A 14096-nucleotide genomic window follows, 5' to 3' on the forward strand; every position below is an offset into this window, starting at 1 on the left:
TTTATTCTTGACAAATTTGATTAATTCAAAATTTTTTGGATAAAAGGAATTATTCTTATTGTCATTGGATGTATTTAGAGATTTAAGCATTTTTACTTTTAGGTCTTTTATTGTTTGGCAGACCTCGTAATCAGTTTTCACACTAACAGCTCTGGTATGAAACATTTCATGCCAAGACCACATTTACCTTTCCTTCAAACAAGCAATAGCCATAGACTGTCTTCTTTGAAGACAACAAAATTTAACACACTTGGTGTTCTTCACAAGATACTGAATAGCACTTGATCTTCTGTACACCATGATCGAAACAAACACTGTTAAATAAAATCGCTTTAAAAGGGAATAAAAGGTGCACAATTCTTTCAAAAATAAAAAAACAAGCTCTTTTACTGAGTCACACCTCAAAATGAAAGATATTGTTTAGCTTTTCCTACACCTTTGAGCTTTGGCCACTTCATTTTGTCTGTAGCCAATTTCAAAATTTACCCAACATTTTCAACTGGCGGAGCAGTATCACAAAAAAAAGAAAAAAGGACAATATGTCTCATTTCTTCTTTTTGATTAATACTTGGTAGGTTGGAATACATTGGTGAGATATTTTTTTCTAGGTTGGAACAGCAGCTTAGTGATTCCTATAAATCACTCTCAACTCTCAAAGGCATGGAAGATGTGGATCAATTTTCCAGAACCCTCGGTGCCTGGGCCCGGAATCGAGAAATTTACCTTTAGGTAAATGATCAACCGATGTTATTAACTGGACCTAAGATATTTAGCACTTACTAAATTATGGCTCATTGTATTCTAAGTGACACTGTAATAAAAATCAAAGAAAACTAATGTTATTACTATCTAAAGGGCCGTTAATAGGAACAAAATTCAGGGACAGTGGCAAAACAGTTGAAACAAGACAAATACGACAATTCATAAAAACCTGAATAAGGAACTAGATCGACGTTGTACGGGCAACGTGAGGTGTTGCGGCAACCTTTGTTCGGCTTTGCTGAGTAAAGTGTTGCGAGAGCAACATTTTAGTTTTGTTTCCCCGCTTCGATTAAACGCTGAAGTTGTTAATCTGTAAGGATCTTGAAATAAATGCTAGGTACACGAATTCGCAAAAGTTGTAAACCCCTCATTGCAACTAGAAAAAGTTGCAGACTCCTCATCGCTGAAGATGCTTGTAGCCTAACAGCTGACTTACTAAATGATGGCTAATTGTATTTTAAGTGACACTGTAATAAAAATCAAACAAAACTAATTTTACTACTATCTAAAGGGCCGTTAATAGGAACGAAATTCAGGGACAGTGGCAAAACAGTTGAAACAAGACAAATACGACAATTCATAAAAACCTAATAAGGAACTAGATCTAGGTTCCATGGGCAACGTGAAGTGTTGTGGCAACCTTCGTTCGGCTTTGCTGAGTAAAGTGTTGCGAGAGCAACATTTTGGTTTTGTTTCCTCGCTTCGATTAAACACTGAAGTTGTTAATCTGTAAGGATCTTGAAATAAATGCAAGGTACACCAATTCGCAAAAGTTGCAAACCCCTCATTGTAACTAAAAAAAGTTGCAGACTCCTCATCGCTGAAGATGGTTGTAGCCTAACTGCCGATTATTACTTACAAGTCCCCCATGTCTTACAATTTGAAGAAAAAAAACCCTGATGCCTTAAAACTGTCTTCAAAACCAAATCTAATCAGAATTTTCATAATCGTATTCTTATCCATGGAAACATTGAAGTAGTCAACCCCTTTAAATTTTCAAACTAATATATCTCATGAAGGAGTTTTCCTACCAAAACATGGATGACATATACTTTGATCAGCTCATCAAGAGCTAGCGACTGCCGTTGAAAAAAATCTATCTGTCGTAGTTCAAAAGTTGACTTTTTTTGCCGTAGGCCAAGTTTCTAGCGTCATCACTTAGAAAGGAGCAAAGGATAAACTCCAATTTATTTAGCAATTAAATAAAAAAAAAGTTTTTTTTTAACTGGAAGTAAGGAGCGACAATAAAATTTAAAACGAACAGAAATTACTTCGTATATGAAAAAGGCTGCTTCCTCATCAACGCCCTGCTCTTTACGCTAAAGTGTTTTACTGTTTTAAAAAGTAGAGTTAAGAGAAAGAGTCAAACTTTAGCGTAAAGAGTGGGGCTTTGATGAGGAAGCAGCCCCTTTCATATATGAAGTAATTTCTGTTCGTTTTAAATTTTATTGTCGCTCCTTACTTCCAGTTAAAAAAAAACTTTTTTTTATTTAATTTCTGAACGTTTTTGAATCAATGCATGTTTTGAGTTGGCTCTCCGCAGATGAATAATTAAAACAAAATTTGTATATTTATTTTTTTGGATAAATGGCTTTCTCAGAGTTTTAATCGAATAATTTTGAGAAAAAAAGAGCGGGAAAGGAGGCCTAGTTGCCCTCTGATTTCTTGGTTACTTAAAAAGGCAACTAGAACTTTTAATTTTTTAGGAATGTTTTTATTAGTAAAAGATACACGTAACTTAAAAATTAGCTTGAATACAAACTTTTGTATTCTCGTGTTTTTATTACGTATATGAGGGGGTTCACCCCCTCGTCAGTACCTCACTCTTTACACTAAAGCTTAAATTTTATCCCAATTCCTTAAGAATGACCCCTGAATCACAAAAGCCGTAGAATAAATAGTTGAAAGTCCTAAAAATACTTTAGCGTAAAGAGCGGGGCATTAGGAGCAGGTGAGCCCATCATATGCGCAATAATTTCTGTTCGTTTTAAGTTTTAATGCTTCTCCTTACTTTCAGTTGAAAAAACTTTTTCATATTTATTTCTTTTTAATAATACTAGAAAATCCTGCGCTTCCTTCATGAAAATTTTCTTCCCCCACGACAAATTCCTCCAAGGAAAGTTCCCCCAACATTTCTCCCTCTTCTCAACCCCCCCCCCAACCTGAAATTCCCCCCAAAAACGTCTGTACGCTTCCAAATAACCATTACTATATGTAAGCACTGGTCAAAGTTTGTAACTTGTAGCCCCACCCACGGGGACTGTGGGGGAGTAAGTCGCCCCCAAAGGCATAGTTATAAGGTTTTTCGACTACGGTGAATAAAATCGCTATCTCAGAATTTTGATCCGGTGACTTTGGGAAAATAATTGGCGTGGGAGGGGGCCTAGGTGCCCTCCAATTTTTTGGTCGGTTAAAAAGGGCACTAGAACTTTTCATTTCCGTGAGAATGAGCCCTCTCACAAGATTCTAGGACCAAAAAAACAAATAAACACGCATCCGTGATCTGTGTTCTGGCAAAAAATGCGAAATTCCACATTTTTATAGATAGGAGCTTGAAACTTCTACAATAAGGTTCTCAAATACGCTGAATCTGATGGTGTGATTTTCGTTAAGATTGTATGGCCTTTAAGGGGTGTTTCCCCCTGTTTTCGAAAATGAGGAAAATTTTCTCAGGCTCGTAAATTTTGATACGTAAAACTAATCTTGATGAAACTTATATATTTGAATTCAGCATTAAAATGCGATTCTTTTGATGTAACTACAGTTCGTTACCACGAACTGTTTGATTATAGTTACTAGGCGGGGCCATAAAATTAAGACCAATCTTTTCTTGACAATAGAAAGCTTAACTCACTCGCAATAGCGGTCAGAAGTGCAAAGGCAAAAATTTATGCAGAAACTATTAAATATTTTTTTATAGATGGTGAACAGCTTTTTTTCTTTTTTTTTATGGGGGTGGCGGTTTTTATTACTTACTATTTCTGTATCAATATTTTTATACCATTTTAATTTCAACAGATTTATTTGAACTTTAACCCCCACCAGATTTTAGATTAAATTTACGACTATTTCCACTACCTACCTATGACACATAATTGTTGAGGTTCGCTTCAAATTGCAGGTATTTCTTTGTTCGTAAGTTTATCGAAGTAACCTATTATGCCCCCCCCCCCTAAAGAAAATACTGGATCCGCCCCTGCTATCACCCCTTCTCCCTGAATTGTGTTTGTTTTAACCTTGAATTTTTTTTAAAGAATAGGATTTTAATGATTAGTTCTCTAAAACGCAGAAGGTTAAGAATAAAAAATGACGGAAACACACTATACAATAGAAATTCATATTTTTTCAGAATTGTGGTAGAGCAATCGCAATAATCATAATGCGAATTCTGTAAGTTATATAAACTAGACATCAAGAATTCTTTTAGTGGCCTTTAATTGGTTAGAACCTCTACATGTTTGACATAGAACAATATTTAATAAGCAATGAAATTTCTATCTGCAACTCCTCAAAGATACGTATGATAATATACCCCTTAGGCTCTTTATGTAACAAAATTGAATCTTTTTTTGGTGGGGAGGGATAGTTTAAGAAATGTGCGAAGTAAAATTTATATTTAATGCTCAATTTTAACAAAAACCCACGATAACATCTTCAGTTTCTTTGCCTAATTTAGATGAAGATCTTTTGCAAGGTTATTGTGTACAATTTTGAAACCAATAAACGAACAAAGATTAATGCTACGTCCTTAGTATTCTGTAAAAGTAACATGTTACTGAAAACTAAGCTTGCTTGAGTATTTAGGTAAAAAGATGTACACTAAAATTGATTTATTTCATGGCCGGTGAAAGACTATTGAAAGTCATTTAAATTAGCCCTTTCTTTTCAGCGGGCTACTTGGTGACTTTTCCTCGCCTAGCCCTGTTTCCTCTTCTAGTCCTCTCCTAGCCATGCATCAAAAATGCCCAAAATAGCAAATATTTTGGCTGTTTTTATGAATTCTTTCCGTTCAAATAGAAAAATTACAATTACTTCAGAAGTAGCTTTGCTTTTATACCACAGTTCCATAAGATTTTTTTTCTATTTGGTTCTGAAGAGTTTCTATGATTCAAATTCTACTACTCAGATCCAAGGAAAAAACACCAAATGGACAATGAAAATTTATATGGAAAGCCAAAGTTATCACTAGAACTGTGAACTATGCGGCATAAAGTTCACCTGACGAGGAAATGCGGCTCATTTGAGAAAGGACTGTCTCAGACTGCTTCCCAAATTAATAGTTGTTATGGGTGGCACATTCAACTTTATTTGGTTTCTTCGAATGGAAAAAAAAAATCGAAACCAAAAATGTCAAAAACCGTAAACTAATCTAGACCCATACTTCCATGAATTTTTAGGTGATCCAAAGGATTATTCAATAGCAAAAAAATTAGTCACAAACAAAAGTGACCAATTTATATTTGAAAGGGGGCAAACTTACTCTCATTTTCAAGAGACATTCAGTCAAACTTCTTGGCTACAAAAGTGTGTTAACTGAACGGAAGTTAGAAGTACCTATGTAATTGGGTCTTTTAAGGACCAAAGTTCTCTGAGTTATACAAAAAAACGCAATAAATTTATCAATGATTCAGTTATTTATATTAATTATGTATATTAATTATAAATTATTTCAGTCTTTTATTATATTGCTATCTTTTTGTTAGCCCCTCAATCAAAAATATAACAAGCCTCTCGGACTATACTTAACTATCTTAACTCTAAAAACACGTTAAAAACACATATATAGTTTTCTAGAGAACAACAATTACTTTAACAGAATCGCTTTACTGAATAAAGATGTCGAAACGAACGAAGCTACCCTAAAATGATTCACAATAAAGGTAAAGTGGTCGAATAAGTTTGTTCAAGGGGAAAAGAGTGTCCCTACGTACTAGTCCAACCTAAATTCAGTCCTCTTTAATTAGTGTTGTTATAGTTGTTCTTTATGCTCTGTGACACTCTTTGACACCTGCCGCTCTTTCGTGGTGTTAAACTACTTATACCGAGCTAAATGATAATTTATTATCAAAACACACAAAAAAAAGAAGAGACATACCGCTAGATCTATCAATCATTGTAAACTACAATAATGTGCATAGTTCAAACCCAATCTAGGCACCCAGACTTAAATTGTTTTTTTTTTATAGTTTCTATATAATTAAAATTGTGTTTGGTAGTTTTGTGTAGTACCTGTAATTATGTAGTTTCCTTATAATACTTTATTTAAAAGAATTATTTTATTCAAAATTTTTTTCTTATTTTTTTTTTATTTGTCCTTCCCCCTCCCCCTCCCCAATATAGCCTTTTCACAAGTCACAAGCTATCACAAGTCTAAATATTAGAATTGGGGGGGGGTCCTGAATTCAAATAATAACTGGCAAATTGTATGAAAAAAAAACACAGAGATCAAGGGGCAAATTACAAAAACTTATGGGACACAGACCTATAAACACAAAGACACTTTTCTCTAGAACACTACCTACTTTATCAGCTTCGAAAAAAAATCACTTCACTGACAAACAGAAACCATAGTTCAGTATCAAAATGAATGAACCTATCCTAAAACGAGGCACACGAGCAAGTAAACTGTTCAAATAAGTTTGTTCAAAGGAAAAAGAAATGGCGCCTGTGCAGGGAGCAAGAAGAAGCTGATGAAACTGCCATGCGATTCGAATATCGTATAAGAGTTTTTCGCTACAGGTTGCGCTAATTATAATCATAATCAAAACTGTGTTTTGTTCCCGAGACACGCCCTCCTTCCCAAGCCAAAATACATTAAACAAAAAAGTAGAAAAAATTAAAATGATTATAAGTGTGTTAAGCAACAACAATTGGTAGTCTGTAACTTGGCTAGAAAGTGATTGAGAATGGTGATTTTTTTAAACAAGTAAATTGCAGAATGTATACCCTATACAAAATTGCAGAATGTATACCCTGTATAATTCTAAATACAGGGTATATATATATATATATATATATATATATATATATATATATATATATATATATATATATATATATATATATATATATATATATATATAATATATATATATATATATATATATATATATATATATATATATATATATATATATATATATATATATATATATATATATATATATATATATATATATATATATATATTATATATATATATATTGGGATTAACCTAACTTCATTTCTTTGTTGTGGTCGCTATAACTCCTAAGTACCCCATTGTATATTTGAGAATATATATATATATATATATATATATATATATATATATATATATATATATATATATATATATATATATATATATATATATATATATATATATATATATATATATATATATATATATATATATATATATATATATATATATATATATATATATATATATATATATATATATATCAAATATACATTCTCAAATATACAATGTGGTACTTAGGAGTTATAGCTACAGCACCAAAGAAGTGAAGTTAGGTTAATCCCAATGAAATATACCTAAATTTGATTAAAAAAATAATATTTTAGTGACAAAATTATGGAAATTAAACAGAGTTACGGAAAGCAAATTTATTATAAAAAAGAGAACTTATTTTAATATAATGGCCTGAACGCATTATATTAAATACATAACTTAACCATCTCTATATCTTAAATATTTAATTAAGGTATACTTGCATATTTTTTGTCTCACTCGGGCTAAGCTGATTTTCTCCGGGTGAAAAATTTCCTTTTCAAAAACCCGATAGATGGCGTGGCTTCGTAGATTTGCGTTCCGTACTCAAAACATAAGTGGTAGTTTTCATCAAAATTAAGTCAAATTCCAATTTTTTTTTAAGTTGAGCTCCAAGTGTGTGCTAGGAAATGGACTTACCAGGTCTGATTATCCCAGTTCTGCTGCAGTTCTGTGAGAATAATTATGTAAACATTTTTTTTTATTTTTTATTTTTTACGTCCAGACTCATTTTTTCATTTTTTACTCATTATTTATTTTTTACGCCCAGAGTCATCTGCTGGCATTTATTTTCAGCAATAAAATCTATAAACGGAGGTCTCTGATTTTCTCGAAGTTTGATATTCTTGTCTGAAGACAATGTGACTCGCGCTCCACTTTTCATCTGACTTTGGCAGTTTTTGGTCATGTTTTTTGGCGGATTCTTCTTTTTGCTTTGCTGTTTTCTTCGTTTGTTTTTTAGTGTTTTTTCTGTGTTTGTATGAACACCGCCAAATGTACGAAACCAGAGTGATAATGCAGAAACTGTTTCAGAAAGTGTTGACGAAGAAGATACTGATTTTGGCACGGCAACATCAAATTCAAAGGTGCAACGACTGATCTGGAAAACCACTATATTTATCATAGATGTCCTAGATTGTGGAGTAAGTCCATAGCCAGTTGGATGAGAAGAACTTGTGGAAAAATACAATGTGTATTTTGATTCGGGCTTTCATGAACTTATGACAGAACAAACTAACTTGTACTCTGCCCAAGAAACAGGAACAAATATCGGTACTACTGCTACGAAAAAGGGAAATTCATTGGAATTCGTATTGCTATGAGTTCCTTCGAGTATCCATAGCCAGTTGGATCAGAAGAATTTGTGGAATACTTCAATATGTATTTTGATTCGATGGTTCATGTACTTGCGGCAGAACAAACTAACTTATACTCTGCCCAAGAAACGGGAACGCGTATCGGTACTACTGCTACGAAAATAAGGAAATTCATTGGAATTCGTATTGCTATGAGTTCCTTCGAGTATCCATAGCCAGTTGGATGAGGAGAACCTGTGGAATACTTAAAAGGAGTATTTTGATTCGGGCTTTCATGTACTTGCGGCAGAACAAACTAACTTATACTCTGCCCAAGAAACGGGAACGCGTATCAGTACTACTGCTACGAAAATAAGGAAATTCATTGGAATTCGTATTACTATGAGTTCCTTCAAGTATCCCTGATATCGCACTTACTGGAGTAGCCAAATTCTCATGCCACTTATAGCTGACACCTTGAATCTCAACAAATTTTGATGACTTCAGAACTCTACAAAAATGCCAAGGATCCTCAGACTCTGGATCGGCTGTGGAAGGTGCAACCTGTCATTGACCAAGCCTGCAAAAATTGAGGGTATCACACCTTCTGAATACATTTCGGGTGATGAAAAAATGGTTCCTTACACTGGAGCCTTAGACATAAAACAGTATATACTTGGCACACCAATCCGATGTGGTATAGGATCTTCATACTCTGAAAAAGCAACGGCGTCATCTTGGTCTTTGATGTCTATCAAGAAAAGAAGAGTATCCTTACTGACAAACAGAAGTAGTTGGGATTAACCGGAAGCTATTGCAGTGTATAACTGGTTTATGGACGGAGGCGGTAAGCCGACAATATGGTTTCGTATTATCGAATCTTCAATTCGGTCCAGGAAGTGGACACAGTATCTTGTGTTCCACTTGATTGACTTGGCGGTAGTGAATAACTGGCTTGAATACACACAATTTCAAAAGGCCCAAAAGTCAAAGAACTCTATGGATTCCCTGACTTTCCGTCTAGAGGTGGCCGAGTCTATGGTTATGAGCAAAGAGGCGACACTCATGCGACGAGGGAGGCCACGTTTGGTCCCCTTGACCAACAACAAGGAAGAGAAAATCAATGGCTTTTATTGTTGGGCCGTACCAAAAGGAGATGGCAAAATTCCGAAGACCATGTTCTGCCGTAGAAGACGGCTCTTTTGCCTATTGGCCTGAAAAAAAAAACTGAAATTCAAAACAGGTGCAAAAATGCCCCATGCGTCACGAAAACCCGATTCAGCTGCACAATATTCCAGGTCCCGTTATGCCTGGTGGAAGGCAGAAACTGCTTTGTAATTTATCTTTTTTACTCCTAAATAATAACGTGAAATGATATAAGAATGTATTTAAATGAAAAAAGAATGTAGTAGGTAATCTTGGTTCTCACTTGTTGACTTAGTATTTGAATACATAAACAGAGTCATTTTGTCCTCAGACAAGTACATTCAAAATCAGGCACAACAGGAGGAGCGGAAATCCTGAGAAAAATAGAGTATCATCTCGTTGTTTCAGAAGCCCTAAGAAGAGCAGTTGCATAATTTTCATCCTTTCCAATAAAATTCGAGAAAGAAAGGGTTAAAAGACATTGATTGGAGGTTGTGCAGGGCGCTTAGCCCGAGTCCAAGCTTTGTACTAACTCCGTGCAAAAGCAAGGTAGGTTCTGACTGGCTCGAGTCAGTGCAAAATCTGAATTAATAAAAAAAATAAAAATCCTGGGTCGTGGTTAATCACCTATAACTGTTTGCTCAAGTTCAATAATGTCTTAGCTCAGAATCAGCTGAGGATTGTTTACAATTTTTAAGTGAGATTGAACAAGTCTTATAAAAAAAAAGTAAAATTTTCATTGATACAGTAACTGTAGTGCTTGAGTTAGCCCACATCTCTTTTTAATAGTCTTAACTTGCAACCAGTAATTAAAATTTAGGCGGTAGTTTCGTAACTTGGGATCTCATAATCTGACTGTTAATTTTGGGCAAGGTTCACATTCATATTAAACCTTAAGTCTCCTAAGGCTATTAAAGTCCCCTTAAGACTTCCACAAATTCTTTGCCAATTTTCCTTTTGGCTGCTCCCATCTGAACCTTCACAAGTGCTCCAAGATCTTCTTAACAATATATTTTTTAACTTCCTTTTATTTTGAATAATTTGACAACTGTACCGCCCAAACGTTTTTTTAATTTTATTTGATTTTCATTGAAATATGATTGTCCAACCATCTCAATACATGCCAAAATAGTGATTCGTAAACGTCGCTTTTCCGAAAGGAAATTATCGTGTTCCAATTTTAGAAGATCTTTGATCGAGAATCAATTCATGCGAGGTTAAACAGGCAATTTACAAATGAAACAGCCGTTACTCTGTTGAGCTTTCATTTTGAATGACAAAGAAAACCTAATACAATCGCCTCAAATGCATTCCCCTCACATAATTCTTAGGTAAAATAGGTAAAATCAAGAGTGCCTTTCGTAAATTTGTTTTAGACTAGGAACTAAAAAATTAGTGCGTATTTCTTCAGATTCAAGGGAATTATCAAAACCTGGAAAGGGGAAAAAGAAGATAAATGGACAGGAATATGCAACCAAACTAAGATGATAAACAAAGCGAATAATTTATTCAGGAGATTCAACAATAACAATCCACAGAAGTTCATTTCCAATTTCTACAAATATAGACTTTACACCAAACATACAAAATTTATCTGGCTTCATGGTTTGAATTTTATTCAAGTTTTCCTAGACTAGAATGGTTTCTCATGATATTACCACAAAACCTACAAAGAAACTTAAGCATAACATAAAGCAATCAGGGACATAATTTTGCTATGGGGCAGTGGGAGGGGAGCAATTGCCCCTTCCTGACCTCAGTTTACCACTCTAGACTCCAGCTTGCCCCCCTCCAGCTGAAATTTAGTTTTCCAAAAATCTTGTCAAAACTAAGATAAGTCTGCATAATTCAAACATCCATAGAGATTGGTTAGTTTTCTTTAGTACATATTTAACGTTGCATTTACTATATAGCTCATTTTAAGTTTTTACTGTCATTTTCACTAGATTTCGGAAAATTGGCTCTGATTTTGCCCCCCCCCCCAGGATTTTGACAAAATTACGCCAGTGAAAATAACCCACCCCCCTCTACAAGAATGTTGATTGTTTTCTGCAATTATGGTGTCTTACGCATTAAAACAGCAAAATTTACAAAAACAATTAAATACAAATAAAGAAGAATGCGAAAATTCCAGAAAGGGCTGGATCTCACTGATTTAATGCTTAAATAGATCCCAGCAAGGAAACAGTACATATTAATAGATCCTATAGAGCAGTGGTTATAAAGAAAGAATCACGACTGTACCCACCTCCTCCTGCCAGGATAACTTCCATAATATTATATTATGGAAGTAGTCACTTCCATAATAGCGGACATCTGTTTTTGTTTTTGTTTTTGTGTCATCAGGTTCAAAATGTGATTTTGTCAATAAGTGTCAAACATTTGCACATGTCCTCCAAGCAGAATTGAGAATTGACACTATTGATGGCAATTAAAACATCACCTTAAAACAGTCGCTTTGGGTTTTTTTTTTTTTTTTTTTTTTTTTTTTTTTTTTTTTTTTTTTTTTTTTTTTTATTGCAAGCTAACCCAAGAAAGTCATTTCATATATTTGTCAACATATGTCAACAAATGTTTCACAAGAAATTATCTAAAATCGAGTTGTTCTGGCAGCAGTTGAGTCAAGTTCGGATCGCATTCTTAAAACGATTCCGTGTTTCAGATTCTCCAATGATCGATTACCAATATTTTTATATTAGGGAATGTGGAAAATTCGATGGTTCAATCTTTACAAAAACAAGAAATTCTTGTAAAGATAGAAAAATGTTCACCAGAGATATTGTTTTTCCGAAGGATAACTTTGGTACGAAAACTTTACATGTTGTCAATGGAAGAAAATATGTTTTTCTCTGTTCTTGTAGCTCAAAATCCAGCTAAACGACATTTTGGTCAAACATTATACTTACTTAGTAGTTTGCGATAGTTGGGTTTGTCCCAATCTCAGTCAGAAACTCTTTACATCACGTACATACGCCCTATTCTCGAGCATGCATCCCCTTTTTGGTTCTGACGAGCGCATAATACGGACTAACTGAACGAAGATATAAAGGCGGTAAAAAAAAAAAGGAGTGATCAAGATCACAACGAAACAGAAGAATACCGCTATAAGAATGATCTTTCTCCCCTAAAAGTCCCAATCCTATGTGATTAGTTTCTAATTAGCGCGCAAGGTCAAAGGCATAAAGACTCTACTTTCAAAGACAAAGTTCATAATTCCCTCCGGCTGCCTCATCAAAATATCCCCAATACGCCACAACATGCGCAACAAAATTTTCCAGAATTTAAATAATGTTTGATTCTATGTCGTCGTGTTTCTTTTTTTTTTAAGTATTTATTCAGTTACATTATTAAGCTCGTATAAAACCAGTTGTTTTGTTTCGTTTGTTGATCATTGTTTCGATGTTTAATTTCGTTTTTTTTACGTATTTATTCAATTATATTATAAAGCGCCTTTAAAATCAGTTATTTTGTTTCGTTTGTTGATGTTTGATTCCGTTTGATTAAAATCAGTTGTTTTATTTCGTTTGTTGATGTATTTGATATCTGTATTTTTTTTTGGGGGGGGGGGAATAAATAAATAAAAAGAATCGATGCGTGCCACCCAAATCCAGGACAGATCGTCATTTGAATTTTTTTGTGCCTTCTATTGTCATTATCCTTAACCAACAATGACCGATGTCTTCCTTTATTTCATTAAATAAAAAAAAAACAAGTTTTTTCAACTGAAAGTAAGGAGTGACATCATAACTTAAAACACACAGAAATTACTTCGTATATGAAAGAGGCTGCTTCCTCATCAACGCCCCGCTCTTTACGCTAAAGTTTGACTCTTTCTCTCAATTCTTCTTTCTAAAACAGTAAAAAACTTTAGCGTAAAGAGCGGGGCGTTGATGAGGAAGCAGCCTCTTTCATATACGAAGTAATTTCTGTGTGTTTTAAGTTTAGATGTCACTCCTTACTTTCAGTTGAAAAAACTTGTTTTCTTTATTTAATTTCTGAACGTTCTTGAATCAATGCATGTTTTGATTTTGGCTCTCCGCAGAGGAATAATCAAAACGAAATTTGCATTTTTTTTTTTTTTTGGCTCAATGGCTTTCTCATAATTTTGAGAAAAAAAGAGCGGGGGACGAAGCCTAGTTGCCCCCCGATTTTTTGGTTGATTAAAAAGGCAACTAGAACTTTTAGTTTTTTACGAATCTTTTTATTGGTAAAAGATTTACGTAACTTATAAATTAGCTTACGTAAAGAACTTTTGTATTCTCATGTTTTTATTACATATATGAGGGGATTCGCCCCATCGTCGGTACCTCGCTCTTTACACTAAAGCTTAAATTTTATCCCAATTCATTAAGAATGACCCCCTGAATCACAAAAGCCGTAGAATAAGTAGTTGAAATTACCGAAAATACTTTAGCGTAAAGAGCGAGGTATTAGAAGGAGGTGAGCCCTTCATATGGGTAATAATTTCTGTTTGTTTTAAGTTTTGTTGCTGTTCCTTACTTCCAGCTGAAAAAGCTTTTTCACTTTTATTTTTTAATTGTTTTTTTTTTTAAATAATGCTAGTAAATCCTGCTCTCCCTTCATGGAAATTTTCTTCTCCCATTACAAATTCTCGA

General features: G+C 34.0%; 1 protein-coding gene across 9 annotated transcripts in view; it reads left to right on the forward strand.

Moving 5' to 3' along the window:
• Nucleotides 1-837, forward strand: part of LOC136027535 (intraflagellar transport protein 56-like) — a 55378-nt gene extending 54541 nt beyond the window's left edge. For all 9 annotated transcript variants that reach the window (XM_065704954.1, XM_065704886.1, XM_065704946.1 and 6 more), the window contains one exon: nt 609-837. In XM_065704954.1, coding sequence (XP_065561026.1) covers nt 609-729 — 121 coding nt within the window. In that variant the 3' untranslated portion in view covers nt 730-837. The remainder of the gene's footprint in view (nt 1-608) is intronic.
• The last annotated feature ends 13259 nt before the right edge of the window (nt 838-14096 follow it).

This window comes from Artemia franciscana, chromosome 1 (genome assembly GCF_032884065.1).
Source record: "Artemia franciscana chromosome 1, ASM3288406v1, whole genome shotgun sequence".
NCBI classification, from domain to species: Eukaryota; Metazoa; Arthropoda; class Branchiopoda; order Anostraca; family Artemiidae; genus Artemia; species Artemia franciscana.